General features: G+C 44.3%; 1 protein-coding gene across 3 annotated transcripts in view; it reads right to left on the minus strand.

Annotated features, from left to right (window-relative positions):
* The window catches only part of KCNN4 (potassium calcium-activated channel subfamily N member 4), a 141,376-nt gene extending 128,058 nt beyond the window's left edge, over positions 1 to 13,318 (minus strand). Inside the window, exons 1-2 of one of the 3 annotated variants that reach the window (XM_030211696.1) lie at positions 13,301 to 13,318; positions 12,119 to 12,204 (exon numbers count right to left, since the gene is read on the minus strand). Coding sequence is in view for 1 of the 3 variants with exons in the window: in XM_030211694.1 (XP_030067554.1) it covers positions 8,560 to 8,847 (288 nt within the window). In the remaining 2 variants the exon portion in view is untranslated. Of the gene's footprint in view, positions 1 to 8,559; positions 9,019 to 12,118; positions 12,628 to 13,300 lie in introns of those variants that run through there. The other 2 variants (XM_030211695.1, XM_030211694.1) reach the window with 2 other exon arrangements.
* Positions 13,319 to 25,406: the final 12,088 nt, after the last annotated feature.

A 25,406-nucleotide genomic window follows, 5' to 3' on the forward strand; every position in this document is an offset into this window, starting at 1 on the left:
ACAAGATGCTAGTGTTTATGTGCTTTTGCTGGATACTACAGAGTCCTGACGCAGGCGACACACGCTCGAAACATGGCCATGTCGGGTCTTCCATATGTTTGAATAAAATTTGGATTACACTCATTGGAACTACTTGTGTTGGCTCATCTCTTCTGCCCTAAAAGGAAAGTCAGGGGAAGAGTTTTGATGTCACATCAGTGATAAGAAGGGGAGTTTGGGAGCAAAAAAGTGTCTTTCTCCCACTTTCTTTGGACCAAGCTGACCTGAAGGGGTGCAGCGCCTTCCCTAGTCAGTGGGGTCCCAGGTACCAGCTTAGGCCCGGAATAAGAGTAAAGAAGGTCTGAACCAAGCCACCTTTTTTCCAACCTCCAAAGATCCAGGCTGTAGTTTAAGGGAAATGGGACTTGAAATCACCTTTACGTGGTATTCTGCAACTACATTCAAAGTGGTTTACATATATATGGGTTCTTATTTTGTACTTGGGGCAATGGAGGGTTAAGTGACTTGCCCACAGTCACAAGGAGCTGCAGTGGGAACTGAACCCAGTTCCCCAGGATCAAAGTCTGCTGCAATAACCACTAGGCTACTCCTCCACACAAGCCTCAGATCCTGTTGAGGATGGACCCTTACCAAATAAACCCTTGAGGGGCAAAAGAAAAGGAGAGGTGCTGAAGGAGAGGGCTGCCTCCCGGGTAAGGAAGAATCTCTCATGCTATTCTTCCCAGTACCTGCAACAGGAAACTGACAATCTGATAGAGGATAAGGGATGTACAATTCACTGAATTTGCCGGATTCATATCCTGTTACAGTGTCACAGACTCCAGCAGATCTTTGCCTGTCCTCTCAGTCTTCACAGCTTGGGTTCCTCTGTGATCCTGCAGGATTTCTTGAATTCTGTCACAGTTTGTGACTTGAACATATCCATTAGCTGTTCTAGGCATCCACCCACTCCGAGCCTTAGACTGTGTCTCTAACCACCTGTCCACTGCAACGTTTTGTTTCTTGTGCATTCTTTATACCTCTGAGATATCTGAACGACTCTGTCATATCCACCTTCTCTCCTCTTTCCTCTGTATAAAATATATTCAGGTCTCTAACTCTAAGTCTTGTGTCATAGGGTTTATGCTGTCAAACCTGCTGCATGTTGGCAGCTCTTCTTGGGACCAGCCCTACTCTGTCTATATGCTTTTGAATATACGGCCTCCAGACCTGGACACAGTAACTCCACGGCAATAAATGTACAGTAGTTTCTAGGGAGCAAGAAGACAAGGAGGGGCATGGGGGGGGGGGGAGTATAAGCTACAAAGTGAGGGGACAAGCAGGGACAATACAGAGGAACACAGAGAGAGAGGGGGTGGTGGTGTGGGGATGAAAGGCAGTGACAGAGAAAGTGAGTACAAAGGATGGAAGTGGGGGGGGGGGGCTAGGGTGTGGGTGAAGGGGGGTAGGAGACAGGGGACAATGGGAGTGCTAGAAAAGGGATGAGAGGGAGATGGGGAAAGCCAGTATGTAGAAGAGAGGTGAAGAGAAGGCAACTAGGGAAGCAGAGCATGAGTGAAAGGGAGAATGAGTAGATCAGAGGCAGAGAAACATAAAAAAGATCAGTGCAGATTTGCAGGTGTGCCTCATGCCCGCCCCGTTGAGGGACTTTATTTTGAATATAATGAACATAGCACACCATGAGACTCTACAAATTTGCACTCCACTTATATATCTCCCCACACCAAGCCCAATATGTGGGCTTGTCGTCCTCAGGAGCATGTGCTAAATGCAAGACTCTTGCAGCGACGCTCGGGCATATGTTTTGGCACTGCCAGGTGATAAGAGACTTTTGGACTCGATTACTACATAGAATTTGTGCCTTATGGGACTGTGTACTTCCTGGGACCCTGCTCCTGCTGTTTGGGGTTTCTATACCAATGGAACGTAAGACCAAGGGATTCCAGGGCTTCTTATGCTATGCACTTTTAATGACTTTAAGGGCAATGGAAAACTTTAATGATTGCTGAAATGTGCATGGTCCATTTTCAGGTTCTTTTCCCCCATTCTCTATCTCTGTGGATAACACACTCATCCTCCCTGTCTCATCAGCTCGTAACCTTGGGGTCATCTTCGACTCCTCTCTCTCCTTCTCTGCATGTATTCAACAGACTGCTAAAACCTTTAATTTCTTTCTCTATAGTATCACCAAAATTCATCCTTTCCTCTCTGAGCACACTATCAGAACCCTTATCCACAATCTTATCACCTCTCACTTAGACTATTGCAACTTGCTTCTCACGGATCTCCCACTAAGCCATCTCTCTCCCCTTCAAAATTCTGCTGCATGACTTATATTCCGCCAGTGTCGCTATGCTCATATTAGCCCTCTCCTCAAGTCACTTCATTGGCTCCCTATCCGTTTCCACATACAGTTCAAACTCCACTTATTGACTTACAAGTGCATTCACTCTGCAGCTCCTCAGTACCTCTCCACTCTTATCGCTCTCTACATTCCTCTCAGGGAACTCCGTTCACTGGGTAAATCTCTCTTACCTGCACCCTTCTCCACTACTAACTCCAGACTTTTATCTTGCTGCACCATATACCTGGAATAGACTTCCTGAGCCGGTACGTCAAGCTCCATCTCTGGCCGTCTTCAAATCTAGGCTAAAAGCCCACCTTTTTGATGCTGCTTTTAACTCCTAACCCTTACTCACTTGTTCAGTACCCATAATTTATCATTCCCACCTTAGTAATTCCCTTATCCCTTATTTGTCCTGTTTGTCTGTCCTAATTTTTTTTATTTTTATTTTATTTGTTACATTTGTATCCCACATTTCCCCACTTATTTGCAGGCTCAATGTGGCTTACATAGTACCATAGAGGCGTTCGCCAACTCCGGTATGAGCAAATACAAAGTGATGTAGTGGTAGGATAAAGTTCATGTGGAAAGACACATTAGGGGATTCTAGAGTGTAAGAGTTATGTTATGTCCATTACTTGCTTTGGTTTCATTGTGTTGCAGAGTTCAGGCATTTAGGCTGGATCGGCAGGGTATGCCTTTTTGAACAGGTTTGTTTTTTTGTAAGCTCTGTCGAGCAGGGACTGTCTCTTCATGTCCAGTGTACAACACTGTGTACATCTAGTAGCACTATAGAAATGATTAGTAGTAGCAGTAGGTCTGTAATTCCAGGCTATTTGGGAACCTTTTGGGGGGACCCTGACACCAAGAGCCCATAGCTTCCTGCTAAATATTTGACTTCCTAGATTTGATCGACCTGGGTGGGTAGAAGGGAGGCAGGGAAGTGTAAGAGAGGGGTTTATAGGAATGCAAAGATCGACACTTGGTTATTGTTTGCCTTTTTTGTTTCACACTGTTTTGTAATTTTCTAAGTGTCAATAAAAAAGATTGAAACATAATGCAAAAAAAAGAAAAGAATCACACGCCACACAGATGTAGGGAAGAAGACAACAGTAGACAGAAGAAATGGTACGGCAAACCTGGAAAAGAATTTAGGAGAACTACTACTATTACTACTACTACTATTTAGCATTTCTATAGCGCTACAAGGCATACGCAGCGCTGCACAAACATAGAAGAAAGACAGTCCCTGCTCAAAGAGCTTACAATCTAATAGACAAAAAATAAATAAAGTAAGCAAATCAAATCAATTAATGTGGATGGGAAGGAAGAGAGGAGGGTAGGTGGAGGCGAGTGGTTACAAGTGGTTACGAGTCAAAAGCAATGTTAAAGAGGTGGGTTTTCAGTCTAGATTTAAAGGTGGCCAAGGATGGGGCAAGACGTAGGGGCTCAGGAAGTTTATTCCAGGCATAGGGTGCAGCGAGACAGAAGGCGCGAAGTCTGGAGTTGGCAGTAGTGGAGAAGGGAACAGATAAGAAGGATTTATCCATGGAGCGGAGTGCACGGGAAGGGGTGTAGGGAAGGACGAGTGTGGAGAGATACTGGGGAGCAGCAGAGTGAATACATTTATAGGTTAGTAGAAGAAGTTTGAACAGGATGCGAAAACAGATAGGGAGCCAGTGAAGGGTTTTGAGGAGAGGGGTAGTATGAGTAAAGCGACCCTGGCGGAAGATGAGACGGGCAGCAGAGTTTTGAACCGACTGGAGAGGGGAGAGGTGACTAAGTGGGAGGCCAGCAAGAAGCAGATTGCAGTAGTCTAAACGAGAGGTGACAAGGGTGTGGATGAGGGTTTTGGTAGAGTGCTCGGAAAGAAAGGGGTGGATTTTACGGATGTTGTAAAGAAAGAAACGACAGGTCTTGGCGGTCTGCTGGATATGAACAGAGAAGGAGAGAGAAGAGTCAAAGATGACCCCAAGGTTTCGAGCTGAGTAGACAGGGAGAATGAGAGAGCCATCAACAGAAATAGAAAATGGGGGGAGCGGGGAGGTAGGTTTGGGGGGAAAATGAGAAGCTCGGTTTTGGTCATATTTAATTTCAGGTGGCGTTGAGACATCCAGACAGCAATGTCAGACAAGCACGCTGAAACTTTGGTTTGGATGCAAGGTGAGATAACAGGGGTAGAAAGGTAGATTTGGGAGTCATCAGCATAGAGATGATAGGAAAAGCCATGGGATGAGATTAATGAGCCAAGGGAAGAAGTGTAGATAGAAAAGAGGAGGGGACCAAGAACAGAACCCTGAGGTACGCCGACAGGCAGAGGGATAGAAGTAGAAGAGGATCCACCAGAGTGAACACTAAAGGTGCGGAGGGAGAGGTAGGAAGAGAAAACCAACATAACAGTGGGAATGATCAGAAAAATAAAACAGAACACAAGTGGCCAAAGAATAAAGGTAGAAAATGAAAAAAAATGTATTTTCAATTTTTAAGGACTGGAATGTGTCAGCTTTGGGAAATGTGCTTCTCTTCTTTTTGTATTTTGCAAAACACATTTCTGTTTCTCTTTTACCAGTATTGCACTGCTCAGAGTCTAGTTTTTTGTGGTTTCTATTGCATGTTTGTTTCTAATTTGTGATTCCTTATTCTGGAGTCCTTTTACTAATGCTCGCTAACAACTAGCTTGTGATAAAGGCCATGCATGCAGACCATTATGTTCCTTTTGCTGGTGGTCAGGGGGACCTGTGGAACACAATAGGCTTGAACTTGGAGTGTCTTTGCTTCTTTCCTATTATAACTGAACTAGCCGTTAAGCCTGTAACAACGGGCTAGTTTTTTGTTTTCCTATGGCCTCCCCCCCTCTGTCCACCAACCCTGCTCTCTCCCCTGTCCTCCCCCCAGCGACTGTTTCCCTCAGTTCCGCCCCCTCCTTCCCTCCCTGCTCCCTCCTCCTCCGATTTCCACGCCCATGTCCAAGCCCTCCTCCCTATTGGGCTGTACTGCTGGTGGAGGCGGGGCTTGGACTTGTACACTCTCAGCATTCCGACTCTACTGCGCATTTGCAGGTGAGTCGGTCACTTGTCGTCAAAGTTGCCAGGTGGGCGGTTTTACTGCCCAATTGGGCGGGTTTTCGTCAGCGGCGGCGGGAAAATTTTGCCGGCCACGGGATGCGGTTTTTTGGGTGGTTTTCCCGTTGCCGCTGTGCGAGTTTGGCGGTTTTTTCCGGGGCTTCTATTGGTCCAATTTGGTCCAATAGAAGCTTTTCCGGGGCTTCTAATGGTCCAAATTGGACCAATAGAAGCCTTTCAAGGGCGGGGTTGACGTCAGGGATGACAGGGGGCGGGGCTAGTGACATGGGAGGCGGGGATAGTGACACGGGGGCGGGGTTACGTGATACGGGGGCGGAATTGGTGATGCGGGGGCGGGGTTTGGTGACGCGGGAGACGGGGATTGGCTACGGGCGGTTTTTGGGCGGGTTTACGGCTCATTTGGGGCTGGGAAAATTTTTCCAGCTGGCAACCCTGCTTGTCGTTTATATATTTGACTAGCCGTTAAGCCTGTAACAACGGGCTAGTTTTTTGTTTTCCTATGGCCTCCCCCCCTCTGTCCACCAACCCTGCTCTCTCCCCTGTCCTCCCCCCAGCGACTGTTTCCCTCAGTTCCGCCCCCTCCTTCCCTCCCTGCTCCCTCCTCCTCCGATTTCCACGCCCATGTCCAAGCCCTCCTCCCTATTGGGCTGTACTGCTGGTGGAGGCGGGGCTTGGACTTGTACACTCTCAGCATTCCGACTCTACTGCGCATTTGCAGGTGAGTCGGTCACTTGTCGTTTATATATTTGATTTCTGCTTCTTACTGTGAAACAATTGTATAAAATATTGTAGTTATTCACCGCTTTGATGGTTGACCTTAGGCAGTTAATCAAATAAATGCAACCTGCAACCTTGAACCTAATCAATAGCGGATGCTAAATCCATTAGACAACTTAGGAAAAAGGACCTCTCTGTATCTGGTGAGGATCTTTCCATGTATTGAGTGTGTTGTTGAGGTGACAGATGCTGCTAGCCTGTATTTCCTGTGTAGGAATCTGGTCCATTTCCGTTTGTTCTGGTTTCCCTCAATAAAAGGAGTTTGGATGTTCTTGGATCCGGTGTAATATTTGTAGGGCAGCCTTTTCATAGGTAGGGTTGCTGCTCCAGGAGTTAGTGCTGTTTTTGTATATTTGCTATACAGGTTATGAGTAACTTTTTGAGGGTTGTTTGTTACTTCACAAAAGGGCTCATTTTCGAAAGAGAAAAATGTCTAAAAAGTGTCATAAAGCAGCATTTGCATGTTTGTTTTTCACAAAAACGTCCAAATCAGTATTTTAGAAAGCTATTTTTCAGACGTTTTTCTATGCTGTTCTTCTGCAGTGCCTCCAAATCTCATGGGGGCGTGTCAGGGGTGTGTTAAGGGAGGGATTTGGGCATTCCTAAGACTTGGGTGTTTTTCAGCCATAATGAAACAAAACCTGTTTTAATAATGAATAATGCACAAAAAGGTGTCCTAAATGACCAGATGACTGGAGGGAATCAGTGGGTGACCCCACAATGGTCACTGACCCCTTCCCACCCCCCAAAAAGTGAATAAAAATATGGCTTACCAGCCTCTATGACAGCCTCAAATGTTAAAGTCAGGTCTATTAGAACAGCATGCAGATCCCTAGAGTAGTGTAATGGTTGGTGCAATGCACTCTGGAGTAGAGGAATTGGGTCCCTATCTCCCTCTACCTGTCACACTTGTGGTGGAAACTGTGACCCCTCCCAAACTCACCAAAACCCTACTATACCCACATAAAAGTGCCCCCTTTATACAAAAGGGCTATTGTAGTGGGTACAATGAGGGGTAGTGGGTTTTGGAGGGCTCAGGGGACAAGATAAGGGAGTAAAGGTGAGATGTGTACCTGGGAGCATTTTTATGACATGCACAGAAGTGCCCTCTAGGGTGCCCCATTGTTGTCCTGAGATGTCTAGGGGCCCAGTCTACTAAAAATACTGACTGCTCCTACATCCCAATGGCATGAGTCTCTACGTTTTGCACTTATTCATTTGTTTGTTTGTTTTTTGAAAATGGACCAAAAAACAAAAAGTCCAAAGCACAAAACCTTGTTCGAAACAGTATTTTTGAAAAAAAAAAAAATAGACATTTTTCTTTTTTTGAAAATGACCTTCTTTCCTATTTGGATTTTGGACGTTTCGAAAATGCCCTTCAAAGTGACTCACAGAGGAACATATGTTGTTCCTGAGATTATATCACAGTTTTAATATTTACATATTTTGTGTAGTCAGCTGTAAGAGGAAATGTCTTAGCTTCATTGTTGGGGGAATACTGAGACTGTTACAGAACTGAGAGTTGTGGAGGTTTATAATGAGATTCATTCTTTATAGCCTCCAGACTTCACTCTCAGGTAGAAGAAATCATTGAAAGATAATTTTACTGGGGGACTGAATCTAACTGATAGTCCCTTTATACATAAGACAATAGTGGGCTGTGATGTAGGTGTGATATGTGGAAATATCACTTTGACTTTCTCCCCTCTATTGCCTCCCCAAATACTTATGTCAGGATACCACTGGAGAGGGGGCAGGTGAGGGAAAGCAGGGGCAATAAACAGAGAATCGAGGATAGAGAGGTGGTAAACGGGGAAAGCAGGGACAACAAACAATTGGGGGAGAGAGGAGGCAGGTGGGGAAAGCAGGGGCAATAAATACAGATCGAGGGGCAGTAAACAGAGACTTAGAAAAAGAGAAGGCGCGGGTGTGGAAGAGCAGGGGCAAGAGAAGGAAACATGGACAATAAAGAGAGACAATAACTGATGGGGAGAATGAGGGAACAGGTGAGGGAAAGCAGGGACACAAATTCAATAGAAACAAAATGCATCTGAACTGAGGGAGGTTGGACACACAAAACCCAAATGCAACAGATAATCCTTGCAGTCCTATGGCACAGTACAAGTGCTGAAATGTTAGTGATTGTAAAGAGCTTCTTAGAACCGCTCAGCAAGTGAACGCTGCGTGGACTCAGGGCTTATTAATCAAACAGCGGAAAGCTAGGCTGTCTTCCAGAACGCAAACTCTCACGTACCAAGCTGACTTTAGCAAAGAAAAGTTGTGCTGCGAGTGGAACTAGCTTCCGGGAAGCCCGGGCTGTGTTTAAGAAGCAGGGAAGAAGATGTGGCGGCTTACCTTGCAGTGGCTGAACCAGAGCAGCTCAGTGTGCAAAACCATTAGGACAATGCCAATGATGGCAAGCCCCAGGGACCAGGCTGCTATCTGTTTCCTCTCCTCCACCATAACCTTCCTCCGCCCGAGCCTCAGCAGGTTCTCCCTGGACCTGCCGCCTGCCCGGGCTGGCTTGGAGTTTAGGATGACTACCTCTGTGGCCTCGGCTCTGCCCTGCATCTCCAAGCTCGACTCGCTCCTTGGGGTGGCAGGAAAGCATGATGTAAACAGTGGCAAACCCACCTTGCCCATGTGCCTCCCTGGTTAGGCGGGAGCCAGGCAGAGAAGTGGAGAAAGAGCCCCGAAGGAAGCAGACACTTCCTTCAAGTCTGCCTCCCTGATCATGAGGCGGGGAGAGGCGTGTCCCCTGAGAAGTGCCAAGGAGGGACAGAGCAAAAGTCACCACCACCACCTCCCTTTCCTTCTCTGTAGTCTTTCTTCTTTACATACACAGGAATCTAAACGTATCTCTATACTGTAACTTTTCTTCTTATACGCCTTTGGTCTTGTCACACCCAGCCAGAGAACGGGAAGAGTGCCAAAGACTTTGAGACTTAGTTTCTCTCGTATCCCTCTGGCAATGCGAGATTAGTAAAGCCACCGGCAGAAGTGGTTCCCGGGCCTTGAATTTACAAGTGAAGCCAGCTCAGAAGGGTGGAGCAGTTGAGCCCGAGCTTTGCCCAGGTTTAACAGAAAAATTCAAGAGCTCAGTAAGAGCAGAGTAACTTTGAAGATACACCACTGCTTCAGATTGTAGTACTGAATTGCATGTTTCCCTTGGTGTCTGCACTGTAAGAAAGAATACTGGATTATTCTGTCACAGCACTGATGAGTGTATTTCCTCACAATGCAGTGTAAAAATGATTATTCTGTCACAGTATTTTCCCACAATGTCTGTACTGCAGAGTAGAGTAGCAGATTATTCTATCACCGTGTTGATCAGTGTATTTTCCACAGCCTCAGTGCTATAGAGTAACATACGTGGAGGGGCATAATCGAACGCGAACGCCCATCTCCATGGGTGTCTATGTCCGAAAATGGGTATGTGAAGAGGCGGGACAGACCATATTATGGAAAAAGATGGGCGTCCATCTTTCGTTTTGAAAATACGGTTTGGACGGACCAAATGCCATGGATTTGGTCCCTTCTGAGATGGGCGTTTTTTTTTTTTTTTAGCGATAATGGAAACTAAAAATGTCCAGCTCAGAAACACCCTAATCCAAACCATTTGGGCGTGGGAGGGACAAATGTACAACACTGCCATAGCTCTTAGGGGTGAAGGGGGCAACTACATGTGGGTACAGTGAGTTTTAGAGGCCTCCCATTTACCACCACAAGTGTTACGGGTAGGGGGGGTGGGCCTGGGTCTGCCTGCCTGAAGTGCACTGCAGTACCCACTAAAAGTGCTCCAGGGACAGGACTTGTTGCTGCTGTATAACCTTGGCACAGCAGTTCACACCTGAGCCCTGCTGAAAACGTCCTTTATTTGAATAAGCATCTTTACTCACAGTTAACTGCAGATCAGAGGTTGTGCCCCACTGGCAACGAGTCTCCCTGGTACTGAGATTAGCAGTAGGTCAGAGCTGGCAGAATGGTGTACAATGCCCTCTTTCAGCAACATTCAAGGTAAGAACTAAGTGCTGTAACATGGCTAACACATGAAAGGGATCTAAAAGTGTCTTACACAAATGGCCACTACCTCATGGACTACCGGAAACAAAACAGGGCACACTCTGACCCAGTAAGCAGAGGGGAAAGCACCATGGGAGTAGAGCCTACTAACTACCAACATCATGAGCATTTACCACAAGCTAGTGGAATCACGGAGCCCAATACCCTACACCCACCACAATGCATTGCTGATGTGACTCTGCAGTGCCCTTAACAGAAAAGGTGTGACACTCACCCGAGACCCACATCAGAACCAGGGAAAGGCTGTCAGAGGATAGAACACATTCTGCTGTCATGGAGGTGAGTACGGCATTTGAGGCTGGCATACAGGCTGGGAAAAAAAGTTTCTAAAGTGGGGTTTTTTTTTAGTGGGAGGGGGTTAGTGACCACTGGGGGAGTCAGGGGAGGTCATCCCCGATTCCCTCCGGTGGTCATCTGGTCAGTTGGGGCACTTTTTTGGGACTTGGACCTGAAAAAAAAGGGTCCAAATAAAGCAGACCAAATTCTCATCAAAAACGCCGTTCTTGTTTCGATTATCAGCTAAAGATGCCCATCGCTCCTCGGCCGATAACCACGCCCCAGGCCCGCCTTTGCCACGCCTCCGACACACCCCCATGATCTTTGTTTGTCTCCGTGACGGACTGCAGTTGGGCGCCCATGGGAAACGGACGCCCATCTCCCGATTTGGGTCGAAATATAGGCGTCTTTCTCTTTCAAAAATAAGCTGGATAGTAACATAGTAGATGACGGCAGAAAAAGACCTGCACGGTCCATCCAGTCTGCTCAGAATAGCAGATTATTCTGTCACAGCACTGATGAGTGAATTTCCCACAATGTCTGTACTGCAGAATAGAGTAACAGATTATTCTATCACCCTGTTGACCAATGTATTTCCCACCCCTGGTGCTGTATAGTGGCAGATTATTCTATGAGAGCATTGATGGGTAGATTTCCCCACAATGTATTTACTGCAGAATAAAGTAGCAGATTATTCTCTCACAGTATTGATCAGTGTTTTCCCATAGCATCAGTGCTGTAGAGTAGAATAGCAGATTATTTTGTCACAGCACTGATGAATGCATTTCCCCAAAATGTCTGTGCTGTAGAATAGAATAACAGATTATTCTATCACAGTGTAGATTAGTGTATTTCCCATGGCCTCAGTGCTGTTGAGTAAAATAGTGAATTATTCTGTCACAGCACTGATGATTGTATTTCTCACAGCCTCAGTGCTGTAGAGATGAATGGTGCTGGGATAGAATGATCCACTAATCAGTATTTAATTTAATTTATTTCAATTTATATTCCGCTTTTGTCCAAAGCGAAGTACAAAATAACATAATAAAACATATTCCACACAAAATTAGACCACAGACTACAATAAAAACAAGACAATCAAACAACAATTCTATAGTCACTGCAATCCTAATTCAAAAACCAGCCTGTGACAACAAACACTGTTTTAGTAGTTTTTTTTACACTGTCAAATTCTTCTAACATGCTTCATCAGAGCAACTGGTAATTTATTCCATTCCGTTGGACCAGTAATGGAATAAATCCTCCTCCATGTGATTTCAAACTGAGAGAGCTGAAAATTAGGCACCTCCGGCATACAGGAGTCCTCAGAGTGGAGAGCTCATCATGGTCTATACCAGTGAAGACAATCAGTCAGGTATTGAGATGATTCCAGGTATAAAGTCTGAAGATACAGAACTTGCAGTTTAAATCTCATCTGTCAAGAGTAACCAGTTCCCATGGTGTCTGTGCTGTAGGTTAGACTAGTTGATTATTCCACTCATATTCTCTTTTTGTCACTGTAGTGCATTGCTCACCAATTCCCCTCTTGACTTACTTTTGGGCAGCTCTTCTCCCCACAGGGCACACTGGTAAAACATTATTCTGGCAAGGAAGAAGGAACTTGGCATGAAAGAATACAGTCTAATGGAATAAACAGAAGATAAATAACATGAAATATTAGGACTGTGCACACATCATAAGCTCAAAAGGTTACAAATGACAGCACTGATATTTCCTCCACAGCTTGCATCAGGGAAAAGTACTAAGAGAATGGATGAGCATCAGGAAGACACTCACTGGGGCCAGGTTTGTGGTTCAGTCACAGTGCTACGTGCCAACATGTGGAGAGGGTTGGCTGGGCTGGGATGCTGTGCTGTGGAGAAAGCACTCACAGCACCTGGGGAAAGGAGGTGCTAGTCATCATACAACAGTGACACCTAGTGGTCAATTTTAAGTTGCATGATTTGGAAGGAGCCCTGCTGCATGATCCTCAGCCCATGACTGCTGCTGTGATGACTAGGTCGGTGAGTTGATTGAGGTGCAGGTTCCTCCTACTCCTTCCCATAAACTAAAGGAATAAACTAAAGGAGTACGGGAGGAAACTGCAGGGACAAATTCTATACTTGTTCTGTGAAGGACCTGGGTATGTGTGTTTGGAGGCGGGGTGGCCAGAAGGCCTGTTCTGTGGTGGGGCAGGGTGTATTGCTTAAAGCCCACCTCTTCAATGCTGCGTTCGGCACCTAACCCTTACCGTTCAGTGAATCCAGACTGCCCCAATTTGACTGCCCCTATCGGACCGACCGTTCACTTGTCTATTAGATTGTAAGCTCTTTGAGCAGGGACTGTCTCTCTTTGTTAAATTGTACAGCGCTGCGTAACCCTAGTAGCGCTCTAGAAATGTTAAGTAGTAGTAGTAGTAGTATTTTTGAGGGAAGTTTGCACTGCTGTTGCCAGTGCTTTATCTGTTCTGTAATGAGCCTGTGTATTCATGAGGGAACCCTGCTTTCTTGTTGCCTGTGAAGAGACTGTCTTGGGGGGTGGGGGTAGAGGGCTGTTACCAGTGGTATGCCATGGGATCAGTTCTTGGTCCAGTTCTTTTCAACATTTTTGTAAGCAATATTGCAGAAGGGCTGTCAGGTGAGCCTTGCCTTCAAGGGTGGCCCAAGGAAAGATGCCGCCTGAGGCAGGGATGAGAAGCCTTCCCCATTCCTTTTGCTACCTTCTTCCCTGAGCTTACCTTCTTTTCCTATTTTCCAAAAGGCAGTGGTAGCAGTGATTCCCATACGTTGCCCTGCTGCTGGCACCAGCCTCATCTCTACTGCAGTCCGCCTCTGAGGAAACAGGAAGTTACATCAGAAAGGCAGGCCCAGTAAAGGCTGGTGCATATGAGAATCACTGCAGCCGCCACCTTTTGGAAAATGGAAAAAGAAGGTAAACTCGGGGAAGGGGATGGAGGAAGAAGGGGATATGCCACTCCAGGAAGAGTGTTGCCTGAGGCCCCCGCTTCAGTTGGTCTAATGGTAGGGCCGCCACTGCTTGCCTTGTTGTGGATGATACTAAAATCCTCAATAGGGTAGAGGGATCTAGTGAAGCGTAAAGAATGGTCCATAATTTGGCAGCTAAGTTTTAATGCTAAAAAATGTAGGGCCATGCTGTTGGGCTCCAAAAACCTGAAGGAGCAGTGAAGTACTCCTCTGACTGAAAGAAGAGCAGGACATGAGGATGGTTATATCTGACCAATCTTAAGGTGGCTAAACAGGTAGAAAAGGCAGCAGCAAAAGCCAGAAGAATGCTTGGGTAAGCAGCCTTTCATTAATCGGGGCTGAGGGTCACCCCTGAGAAGGGTACATAATCAATTTATAAGGTCTATGGCCTAAATTGAACTTAAATATTGCTATTCTTATTTACCAAGGTACATAAACTAGTGAAGGTTTCCTCTCCAGTCAGCGAGCTCACTGAAGCAAATGGCAAAACAGTCAGGTACAGCAGAACAGAAAAAAGACACAAAGAGCACCGAGACCTGCAAAGGTTTTAAGATTAAAAAAAAAAAAATTATATATTCTAGGCTCAGTAGTATAAAATCACTTCCTTTTCTCTCCAAATTACCTGAGCGTGCTGTTCACCGCCGCTGCCTTGATTTTCTTTCCTCACATGCTATTCTTGACCCACTACAATCTGGTTTTCGCCCTCTCCACTCAACCGAAACTGCGCTTACTAAAGTCTCCAATGACCTATTACTGGCTAAATCCAGAGGTCAATATTCCATCCTCATTCTTCTTGATCTTTCCGCTGCTTTTGACACTGTCAATCACAGCATACTTCTCGATACCCTGTCCTCACTTGGATTCCAGGGCTCTGTCCTTTCCTGGTTCTCTTCCTACCTCTCCCTCCGCACCTTTAGTGTTCACTCTGGTGGATCCTCTTCTACTTCTATCCCTCTGCCTGTCGGAGTACCTCAGGGTTCTGTTCTTGGTCCCCTCCTCTTTTCTATCTACACTTCTTCCCTTGGTTCATTAATCTCATCCCATGGCTTTTCCTACCATCTCTATGCTGATGACTCCCAAATCTACCTTTCTACCCCTGATATCTCACCTTGCATCCAAACCAAAGTTTCAGCGTGCTTGTCTGACATTGCTGTCTGGATGTCTCAACGCCACCTGAAATTAAATATGACCAAAACTGAGCTTCTCATTTTCCCCCCCAAACCCACCTCCCCGCTCCCCCCGTTTTCTATTTCTGTTGATGGCTCTCTCATTCTCCCTGTCTCCTCAGCTCGAAACCTTGGGGTCATCTTTGATTCTTCTCTCTCCTTCTCTGCTCATATCCAGCAGATTGCCAAGACCTGTCGTTTTTTTCTTTACAACATCCGTAAAATCCGCCCCTTTCTTTCAGAGCACTCTACCAAAACCCTCATCAACACCCTTGTCACCTCTCGTTTAGACTACTGCAATCTGCTTCTTGCTGGCCTCCCACTTAGTCACCTCTCCCCTCTCCAGTCGGTTCAAAACTCTGCTGCCCGTCTCATCTTCCGCCAGGGTCGCTTTACTCATACTACCCCTCTCCTCAAGACCCTTCACTAGCTCCCTATCCGTTTTCGCATCCTGTTCAAACTTCTTCTACTAACCTATAAATGTACTCACTCTGCTGCTCCCCAGTATCTCTCCACACTCGTCCTTCCCTACACCCTTTCCCGTGCACTCCGCTCCATGGATAAATCCTTCTTATCTGTTCCCTTCTCCACTACTGCCAACTCCAGACTTCGCGCCTTTTGTCTCGCTGCACCCTACGCCTGGAATAAACTTCCTGAGCCCCTACGTCTTGCCCCATCCTTGGCCACCTTTAAATCTAGACTGAAAGCCCACCTCTTTAACATTGCTTTTGACTCGTAACCACTTGTAACCACTCGCCTCCACCTACCCTCCTCTCTTCCTTCCCGTTCACATTAATTGATTTGATTTGCTTACTTTATTTATTTTTTGTCTATTAGATTGTAAGCTCTTTGAGCAGGGACTGTCTTTCTTCTATGTTTGTGCAGCGCTGCGTATGCTTTGTAGCGCTATAGAAATGCTAAATAGTAGTAGTAGTAGTTTATATGGAGGAAAAGACCTCAGAAGCCTTTGTCAAGATGAATTATCAATGACTTCAATAATAGGTTGAAAACCTCTTTTTAATATTTCTTATCATTTTTCTTTTGGGATTTTTTTTTTTAAATCTCTCAAGAAATTATTTGTACAACATTTATCTTATGATCTGATGGAGGCCTGCTGTTTCACTCTCAGCTTTCACCAGGGGTACTTCTTCAAAACTCTGTCTAAAATGCAAAAAATAAATTAAGCAAAAATGAAAAGACAAATAGAGGGCATAATCGAACGGCGCCGGCCAAATAACTGGCCGGCCATCTTTGGGGCCGGCGCCGCAAGGGGGCACTTATCAAGACACCCTCATTCAAATCTGACCAGTCAAAATACTTCATTCATACCATGTGATGTGTTTCTATTTTCATCAAACTCTCTGCTTATTACTGCATATGATGCCCCTCATTCATAATATACTCACTTCAAATATCAGCAAACTCGTAAAAATTTTAAATATTTTTTACAAGTGCTCCATTCAATATTATTATTCAAGCCTTGTGGTTCCGGGCACTGAAATCCATATTTGTTCTCACTGCAGTAACTGTTTACCTCTATCTCTTTCTCTTCCACCTGTAATATTTGTTCCAACTGTAATATTTGTTCCAAGGCAAAACATTTCAGAGAATCAAAATTAAAATTGATGCAATGTACTACTACAGCAGCCTCTAACCTCTACCTTTGTATATCTGATCTATGTTCTCCACAAATGTAACGCTCAAATAGATTTTCCCACATATTTTGTTGCAAACCATGGTCAGATTTGCAAGTTGTAAATTGTTTCAAACATATTTGAAGTCATATCTTCATAAATCTTATTTTGCACTTTTGGTTCAAATGTTGATTTTGCCTAATCTTGATTACTGTAATTCACTGTGGGCTTCTTTTACAAAGCAGTGCTACCGATCTCCGCGTGACAAATGAGAGGAAGCCCATAGGAATTGAATGTGATATGATTGGATTTTTATTTTTATACCTGATTTTAATACATATTTTTATACATGTTTGTAGTGACTCCTGAGGAAGGCCTCTTCCAGGCTGAAACATGGCTCATGTCGAGTCCTGGATGCTCAATAAAGTGCAAGTTTTTATATCATCGATTGTTCCCTTTTCTTTCCATCACCCTTGCTGTGTTTGTTGTGTGTATACGGCTGCAAGGGTTCCTGTTCTTCGGCTGTGCCTTGTGTATGAGGAACGACTATGTACTTCCTATTATTTAAGAACAACAAGAAGAGAGTCCAAATCTCCCGCAAAAAATGCCAAAAGCACAAAAACAACAAAACAAGCGGAAGAAACCCAAAAGGACCAGACTGAAACAACAGATGGTAAGAGCACCAAAAAAGTTTATTGGGACCCTACAGGGTCCTATTATTTGCCACACCAAGTGCGGATTTGTAATAGAAGCCCTAGTAGTAAGTTATTAGCTAAATTACAGTTATTACAGGATATGGGCATACGGTTAATTTTTCAGTTGTGGAAATATGATAGTGTATCTGGATATATGAAAGAATTACATTGGCTTTGGGTTCACTCAAGAATTATTTCTAAAGCTGGAAGTTTACTTTTTCAGATGCTATATGGACAGACCTCTGTATTACTTATCCAATTTTTTATTTGCTGATTTTATACTTCTGTTCAAATTCGCAATAGTTTGCAATTGAAATATCCAGTTTTTAAGAACATATGGTTTAAGAGGCAGCTTGGTTCAATGTTTTCATTTCAGGCTGATACTATTGTAACCAGGTACCTCTAAGTGTAGCCAAGGATAGAACAATCTCCTCCAGCCACAGGCTCCAGGTACAGTCAAGAAATAAATGTCCACCATCAACTTCACTCTTAAGGACTTTATTCCATGCAGGCTTCTAGTAGACCTGATACACAGTTCCAACAGCAGCATTCACCTTCAATCTTAAACACATGTAAGCCACCTGAAAGTGTATGGCAAATAGTCCCCTTTAAGCAGTAGGCTATCAGCACATATCAGGATTCAATATAGGCTCACAGTCAGCTCCAGTCTGGGCTCTTTATCCAGGGCACAGTAACAGTAGTTCAACTCCAAATAAAAGCAGTTCATTCAGTTCATCATCACAGTTAAATCCCAAAGCAGAGGTTTCTACCTTCTACTCTCTTTACCTTCATAATAGGTTCCATACTTTAGGGACTTCTTATACCCAAGGGATTCCACCCTGCATCTACTTCACTGGTAGACGCAATACTTTAGGGACCTCTCGTACCCAAGGGTTTTCAGCCTGCACAACTTTAGTGACTTCTCTTACCCAAGGATTTTCAGCCTGCATCTGCTTCACTCTACCCTCTTCTCTCCCCCTCCTGGGACTCCTTCCCACCTGCCTAATCAATCCCTGGCTTCTGCTACCACAACCAATCATTCTCCTTCCATTAGCTTCCCCCACACCCATACCAGCTGAGTTAAGCATTAGACTAATGATGAGCTCCTGCACACAGGGTTTCTTAACTCTCTTTCCCCCTAGTGGCAGCCAATCTACACGTCCTGTCAGCTTACACCCATGTCTTCCCCTATTGCAGCTAGGAGTCCAGTCTGGGTTCTTCATCTCACCCTCTGGCTCCTTGCCTGCAATGCCGTCTGGGACTTGTATTTCAGACTGAAACTGCTTTAACCCAACTATCCTGTGACTCTATCACACTATTTCAAATGATCTACCTACTCTGATTCATCAAGAAGTAAATTATATGCAATACCGTAAGAAGTTTAAAAAACCTCTTTATTTGATAAATTTTAGATTGTTTTTATGTTTTTCTTTACTATTTTATCATTTTTTTACCTTGGTGAGTTTTGAATTGTAAACCATCTAGAAGCTTTTGTTGGGATTACTGCAGTCTATAAGTCATGAATTTGATTAGATTATCAGCTGCATTTACAAAATCTTTTATTTGTGCTGTAATTTTACATATTTCATGCAAAACCTTACTTAAAATGACCCAAAAGCTTTGGCAGAATTAGTGCCTAAAGAGGGGCGATTAGTGCTAGTTCTATAAAGGTTGAAAGGCACCCCTAAGTTGTTCTAGTACAGCATGCAATGCGCACAACTGATAGCATTTTACAAGTGGTGCACATCACTTGCTGACACGCCTAGATGCTCCTAAAGATTTAGGCTAACTCCCCCAAATTCTATATATGGCACCTTAAGTTGTGTGCACTAATTTGGTCACACAGCCAAATTACACGCACAACTTAATTGATTAACAAGCCAAGCAGTGCCGATAATTGGTACTTAACCAATTAACGACACTAATTGGCTTCAATTAGTATTTACTTGCACAACTTTCTAGGCGTATTCTATAACGTGGTGCACATAAATTCTAATGCGCGCAGTCAAAAAGGGGGTGTGGTCATGGGCATGGAATGAGCGGGTTGTGGGCATTTCAGAAAACTATGCATGCTATTATAGAATACACCCGATCTGCGCCTAACTTAGGAGCAAGCATTTAGGCCTGGTTTTAGGTGGCCTAAATGGGTGCGCCTAAATTTTAGTTGCAAGAATGGTGCATGAGCATATTCTATAAACTATGCCTAACTTTAGACATAGTTTATAGAATCACGCTAACCGCGTGGTTTTACAGCACAAATTTTTAAGGCACCATATATAGAATTTCTCTCACTGTTTATAGAATAGCACCTAACACACATTTAACTGCCAATTTTTAGCACCAATCACATAAATAGCAGGTTGATATTCAAAGTGATTTAACCAGCCAGAAACGGCTCCTGGCCGGTTAAATCACCTGTTCGGGGCTAACCGCTAGTTTCAGTTAGTGCTGCTGAAAATAACTGGGTAGTGCCAAGCAAACTGCAAACCAGCTATTTTGGGGCTCCAGGGTCAGTTAAGAGCCGATATTCAGCACTTAACTGGCCAGATTTACCAAACAAATAGGTCTGCATAAAAGTCAGTCCTATATGTGGTAACCCATCGCTGGTTTAGTGCTGAATATCGGACTTAACCGGATATGCATTAGCCGGCTCTACAAAACAAGATATTTAATGCTGAAACCTGGACAGGGCCTGGCATTGAATACCCAGGAATAAAGCCAGTGGCAGTCAGAAAACAAAATTAGTGTCACAAGCTGAATATTGACCCCGTACAAGTATTATTCTATAAACTAAGTGCACTACTGGCATCTAAATTTAGGTGCTAGCTTATAGATTTATCTTTTTTGAGTCCTTCAACAACATTGTAACCTTCTTGGCCTTTGCTAGTGGCAACATAAAAGGACTCAACCATCGTTCCCTCTAAGCTGGGTGGGAGTCCTCCAGCTACAGTCCTGCCAGTGGGGGGTGCTGTTTCACTACCACATGCTCAATAGTGAAGGACAGGCAAGTTCTGCAGGACTCTAGGGAATCTGCCTGTCCCTAGAGATTGAAAACACGGTATTGAAGCACCCTCCCCTACTGGTAGCAATGCAGTTAGAGGACACCCGATCAACTTGGAGGGAACAGTGCTCAACATCTCTTTCACATTATGGGGTCCTTTTACTAAGGTGCACTGAAAAATGGCATGTGGTAGTGTAGGCATGGGTTTTGGGCACGCGCTGATCCATTTTCAGCGCACCTGTAAAAAAGCCCTTTTTTAAAATTTTTGCCGAAAATGGACGTGCGGCAAAGTCAAAATTGCTGCGCGCCCATTTTGGGCATGCAACCTTACCACCAGCCATTGACCTAGTGGTAAAGTCTCACACAGTAACCGGGCGGTAATGACCTATGTGCACCAAATGCCACTTGGCGCGTGTCCGATACGCATGTCCAAAAATAAAATTATTTTTGGCCACGCGTATTGGACATGTGCCAAGAACAAAATTACTGCAAGAGCCACGTGGTAACTGGGCGGCAACTCCATTTTGGCGCACGTTGGGAGCGCATAGAGCCTTACGTGGCTTAGTAAAAGGGCCCCTATGATTCCTTGAAAAGGCAATCGTTAACCTTGTATGTGGGTGCGTGCCTAATTTGCACATTCAATTTAATTGAATAGCAAGCTAATTAGCGCCAATTGACTTTTAACAAGCAATTATTAGCACTAATTAGATTTAATTAGAACTTATGTGCATAAATTTAGGTGCATAAGAGTCATGGGTGGAACGGGGGCATTCCTAGCATTGACACACGTTGTTATAAAATATGCACCCAATTTAGATGCATGCATTTGCACCACGTTTCAGTTGGTGGAAATAGTTATGCTTAAATTTAGATGTGATCCCCGGGTGTAATTGCTATTCTATAAACTGTACCTAATTTTAAGCGCAGCTTATAGAATAGCACTTTTTGCCGCTGATTTTTTCAGCACCATATATAGAATTCATCCCAAGTCTATACAGTGGCATTCATATGTAGGTGCAACAAAGAAGCGTGCTTACTGCCAATTCTATAACGGCACTAAAACACACCTATCCCATTCTAGAATGATAGCACAAAGCCACTTCGTCATGCCAACACTTAGGTGTGACAGTTTCCACAAGATCAATGGCAGGCTTAAGTAGGCGGGCCTAAGTCCACCTTGCAATACATGCATCTGATACTATTCTATAAGGTGCATGTGTTCCTAGGTGGACTATCCCTGACATGCCCATGCTCCACCCACTTGTACAGTCTATTTGCTGTTACGCACCTTGGGGGAGATTCTATATATGGCAGCTGGAAAATCCACATGGAAAATATTTCTGCTTAAGTGTATTCTATAACATTTCCATGCAGTTTATAGAATATGCTTATTGACATCTGTGCAACTATATTTAGTCGCAAAGAATTACACCAAGTAAAGCCTGGTATAAATACAGGTGCCTAAGTTAGGCATAAAGCAGGTATATTCTATAACCCTGCCTGTAAATTTCTGGAACGCCCACAATCCACCCATTCCACAACCTTGGACATTCCCCCTTTTTGACAATGCACATTAGAATCCATCCTGCTTATTTTCGAAGGAGAAGGGCGGCCATCTTCCGACACAAATCGGGACGATGGCCGGCCTTCTCCTAAAGCCGGCCAAATCGGTATAATTGAAAGCTGATTTTGGCTGGCTTCAACTGCTTTCTGTTGCAGGGCTGGCCAAAGTTCAAGGGGGCGTGTCGGCAGTATACTGAAGGCGGGACGGGGGCGTGGTTAAGAGATGGCCGTCCTCGGCCGACAATGGAAAAAAGAAGGCTGGCCCTAATGAGCATTTGGCCGACTTTACTTGGTCCCTTTTTGTTCACGACCAAGCCTTGAAAAGGTGCCCAAACTGACCAGATGACCACCGGAGAGAATTGGGGATCACCTCCCCTTACTCCCCCAGTGGTCACCAACCCCCTCCCACCCAAAAAAAATTAAAAAACATTTTTTTGCCAGCCTCTATGCCAGTCTCAAATGTCATGCCCAGCTCCATCACAGCAGTATGCAGGTCCCTGGAGCAGTTTTTAGTGGGTACTGCAGTGCACTTCAGGCAGGAGGACCCAGGCCCATCCCCCCCTACCTGTTACACTTGTGGTGGTAAATGGGAGCCCTCCAAAACCCACCCGAAACCCACTGTACCCACATCTAGGTGCCCCCCTTCATCCCTAAGGGCTATGGTAGTGTTGCACAGTTGTGGGGAGTGGGTTTTGGGAGGCTCAGCACTGAAGGTAAGGGAGCTATGCACCTGGGATCATTTTGTGAAGTCCACTGCAGTGCCCCCTAGGGTACCCGGTTGGTGTACTGGCATGTGAAGGGGACCAGGGCACTACAAATGCTGGCTTCTCCCATGACCAAATGGCATGGATTTGGCCGGGTTTGAGATGGCCGCCATTAGTTTCTATTATCGGCAAAAACCAACGGCGACCATCTCTAACACCGGCGATCTCTAAGGGCAGCCCAAATGTTGAAATTTGGCCGGCCCCGATCATATAATCGAAACGAAAGATGGCCGGCCACCTTGTTTCGATAATACAGTCGGGTACGCTGCTTTATGGGGCCGTCATTAGAGATGGCCGGCCCCGTTTGATTATGCCCCTCTTGGTGGACTAGGACATAGAATGCGCTTAGTGAGTTGTGTGTGTAAATTCTAATTAAAGTCAATGCTGATAATTGCTTGGTCACATCTAATTAACAGTGGTAATTGGCTTGTTAACCAATTAGGTTACATGCAGTGCTATGGAATAAGCTTGAATTTCCATGCAGAAATCTAGGCACAATATGTAGAATCCGGAGGCATGCAACTAGTGCACCAAAATAATAGAATAACACCTATGACATATGCACGAAAATGCCAATTTGTGACATCATTTACATGCATAAGTGTACCTATTTGTAATAAGGACCCTGTTTGCAAAGGTGCATTAGTATTTTTAGTGCACACTAAAAATTAGCGTGTGCTGTGTAGATGCCCATAGAAATATCTATATGGTTAGCGTGCACTAATTTTTAGCACGCACTAAAAACGCTAGTGCATCTTTGTAACCAGGGCCCGATTCTATGTATAGCGCCTACAATTAACATGCTTTAGGCAATCACACCTAAGTGTATTCTAAATACTGTGCATACATCTACGCACGGTATTCAGAATACACTTAGACGTAGTTCATGCGACTATATCTGCCTGTGTCCATTTACATAAATGAAAAACTTTTCTAACAATGTGCATTGGTTTTGGAATGCCCACAAAATGCTCATTTCCACGCCCCCTAACCACGTCCCTTTTTGCCTGCTTGCATTACAATTTAGGCGCAGTACATTACAGAATACACTTAGCAAGTACATGTGTAAATTCTAATTTTTGACAATTAGTGCTCGTTATTGCTTGTTAAGAGCTGTTAACAATGCATAACATCTTGCTAAAGTAATTAATCAACACGTGTAGTTATAGACTATGCCTAGATTTACTCACAGAACCGTTATTAACTCTAGGCGCATTATATAGAATGTGGGGATTAGTGTGCATAACACCCTTTATAGAATTGCTCTGCACAAGTTTTGCGTTCTAAGTTTCTAGAATAGTGACTTAGTGCAATTAAACACATAACTCCACCAAATTAGTGACAGTTAGCGGCAATGAACTCCAATTATTGCATATTATTGCTTGTTACCACGGATTGGTCCCTTCCTTGACCATTTAATGTAAACTCATAAGTGCCAGTATTCATAATCTTGCATGCAGTTTTGCGTGCTAAGTGCAAACATGTGCATTCAAGATAACAAAATTAGGGGGATAGAGGCTGAATATCATCACTATATTGATAAATTTTCTGGCTCCTCCCTTGTTCCCCCCCTTCACTATACAGATAGTGTCAGGCTTGTTATTGGACTTTTCAGCCTGGCACTGTCCTATCCTTATAACCTTTAAAAATCTATACATAGCAGACTTTTACATTTACCGGCAGCTGGTGAGCTTTTAAGTAGTTTAAAAGTGGGGTTGGGAACGTCACCCTATCTGCCTGGAGAGAGAATAACTGTCCGAAAATTGAATGAAACAGGACCATATGGTGAAAAGACATATCAAGTTCAAAAATGGGACAGAATGGACTTGGAGTTCCATACAAATAAACTCCCCCTACTATCTCTACTCCTCACCCCCCCCCCCCCCCCCCCCCCACACACACACAAAAAGATCCAGTGCATTTCTGTGGGAGAACTATTTTCATCTTCTGCAGCATAGAAACTTTGATACAATGAAACACAGCAGATATGGAATTGCTCCTTTCAAATTTCTGCTCCTGTCTTCTGTATTCTCTCAGTCACAAACACACACGTGCATACCTCCCAGACACATTAGAAAATAAGTGTTGCCATACTGCGACAGACCAAAGGTCCATCAAACCCTGTGTCCTGTGTCCAACAGTGGCCAGTCCAAATCACAAGTACCTGGCAGATCCTAAAAGAATAAAACAAATACACAAGCATACACACACACACACACACACACAATAGACACATAAATCATCTGCTGTGTTTGGCCTATTAAACACATGCTTCGTAAGATGTGTTTTTATATGTTACATAAGTACATAAGTATTGCCATACTGGGAAAGACCAAAGGTCCATCGAGCCCAGCATCCTGTTTCCAACAGTGGCCAATCCAGGTCACAAATACCCGGCAAGATCCCCAAAATGTACAAAACATTTTATACTGCTTATCCCAGAAATAGTGGATTTTCCCCAAGTCCATTTAATAACGGTCTATGGACATTTCCTTTAGGAAGCCATCCAAACCTTTTTTAAACTCTGCTAAGCTAACCGCCTTTGCCACATTCTCTGGCAACGAATTCCAGAGTTTAATTAAACGTTCAGTGAAGAAACATTTTCTTCGATTCGTTTTAAATTTACTACATTGTAGCTTCATCGCATGCCCCCTAGTCCTGGTATTTTTGGAAAGCATGAACAGACGCTTCACATCTACCTGTTCAACTCCCCTCATTATTTTATAGACCTCTATCATATCACCCCTCAACCGCCTTTTCTCCAAGCTGAAGAGCCCTAACCTTCTCAGCCTTTCCTCATAGGGAAGTCATCCCATCCCCTTTATCATTTTCGTTGCCCTTCTCTGCACCTTTTCTAATTCCACTATATCTTTTTTGAGATGCGGCGACCAGAATTGAACACAATATTCGAGGTGCTGTCGCACCATGGAGCAATGCAAAGGCATTATAACATCCTCATTTTTGTTTTCCATTCCTTTCCTAATAATACCTAACATTCTATTTGCTTTCTTAGCCGCAGCATCACACTGAGCAGAA

The sequence above is a fragment of the Microcaecilia unicolor genome, chromosome 8 (assembly GCF_901765095.1).
Source record: "Microcaecilia unicolor chromosome 8, aMicUni1.1, whole genome shotgun sequence".
NCBI classification, from domain to species: Eukaryota; Metazoa; Chordata; class Amphibia; order Gymnophiona; family Siphonopidae; genus Microcaecilia; species Microcaecilia unicolor.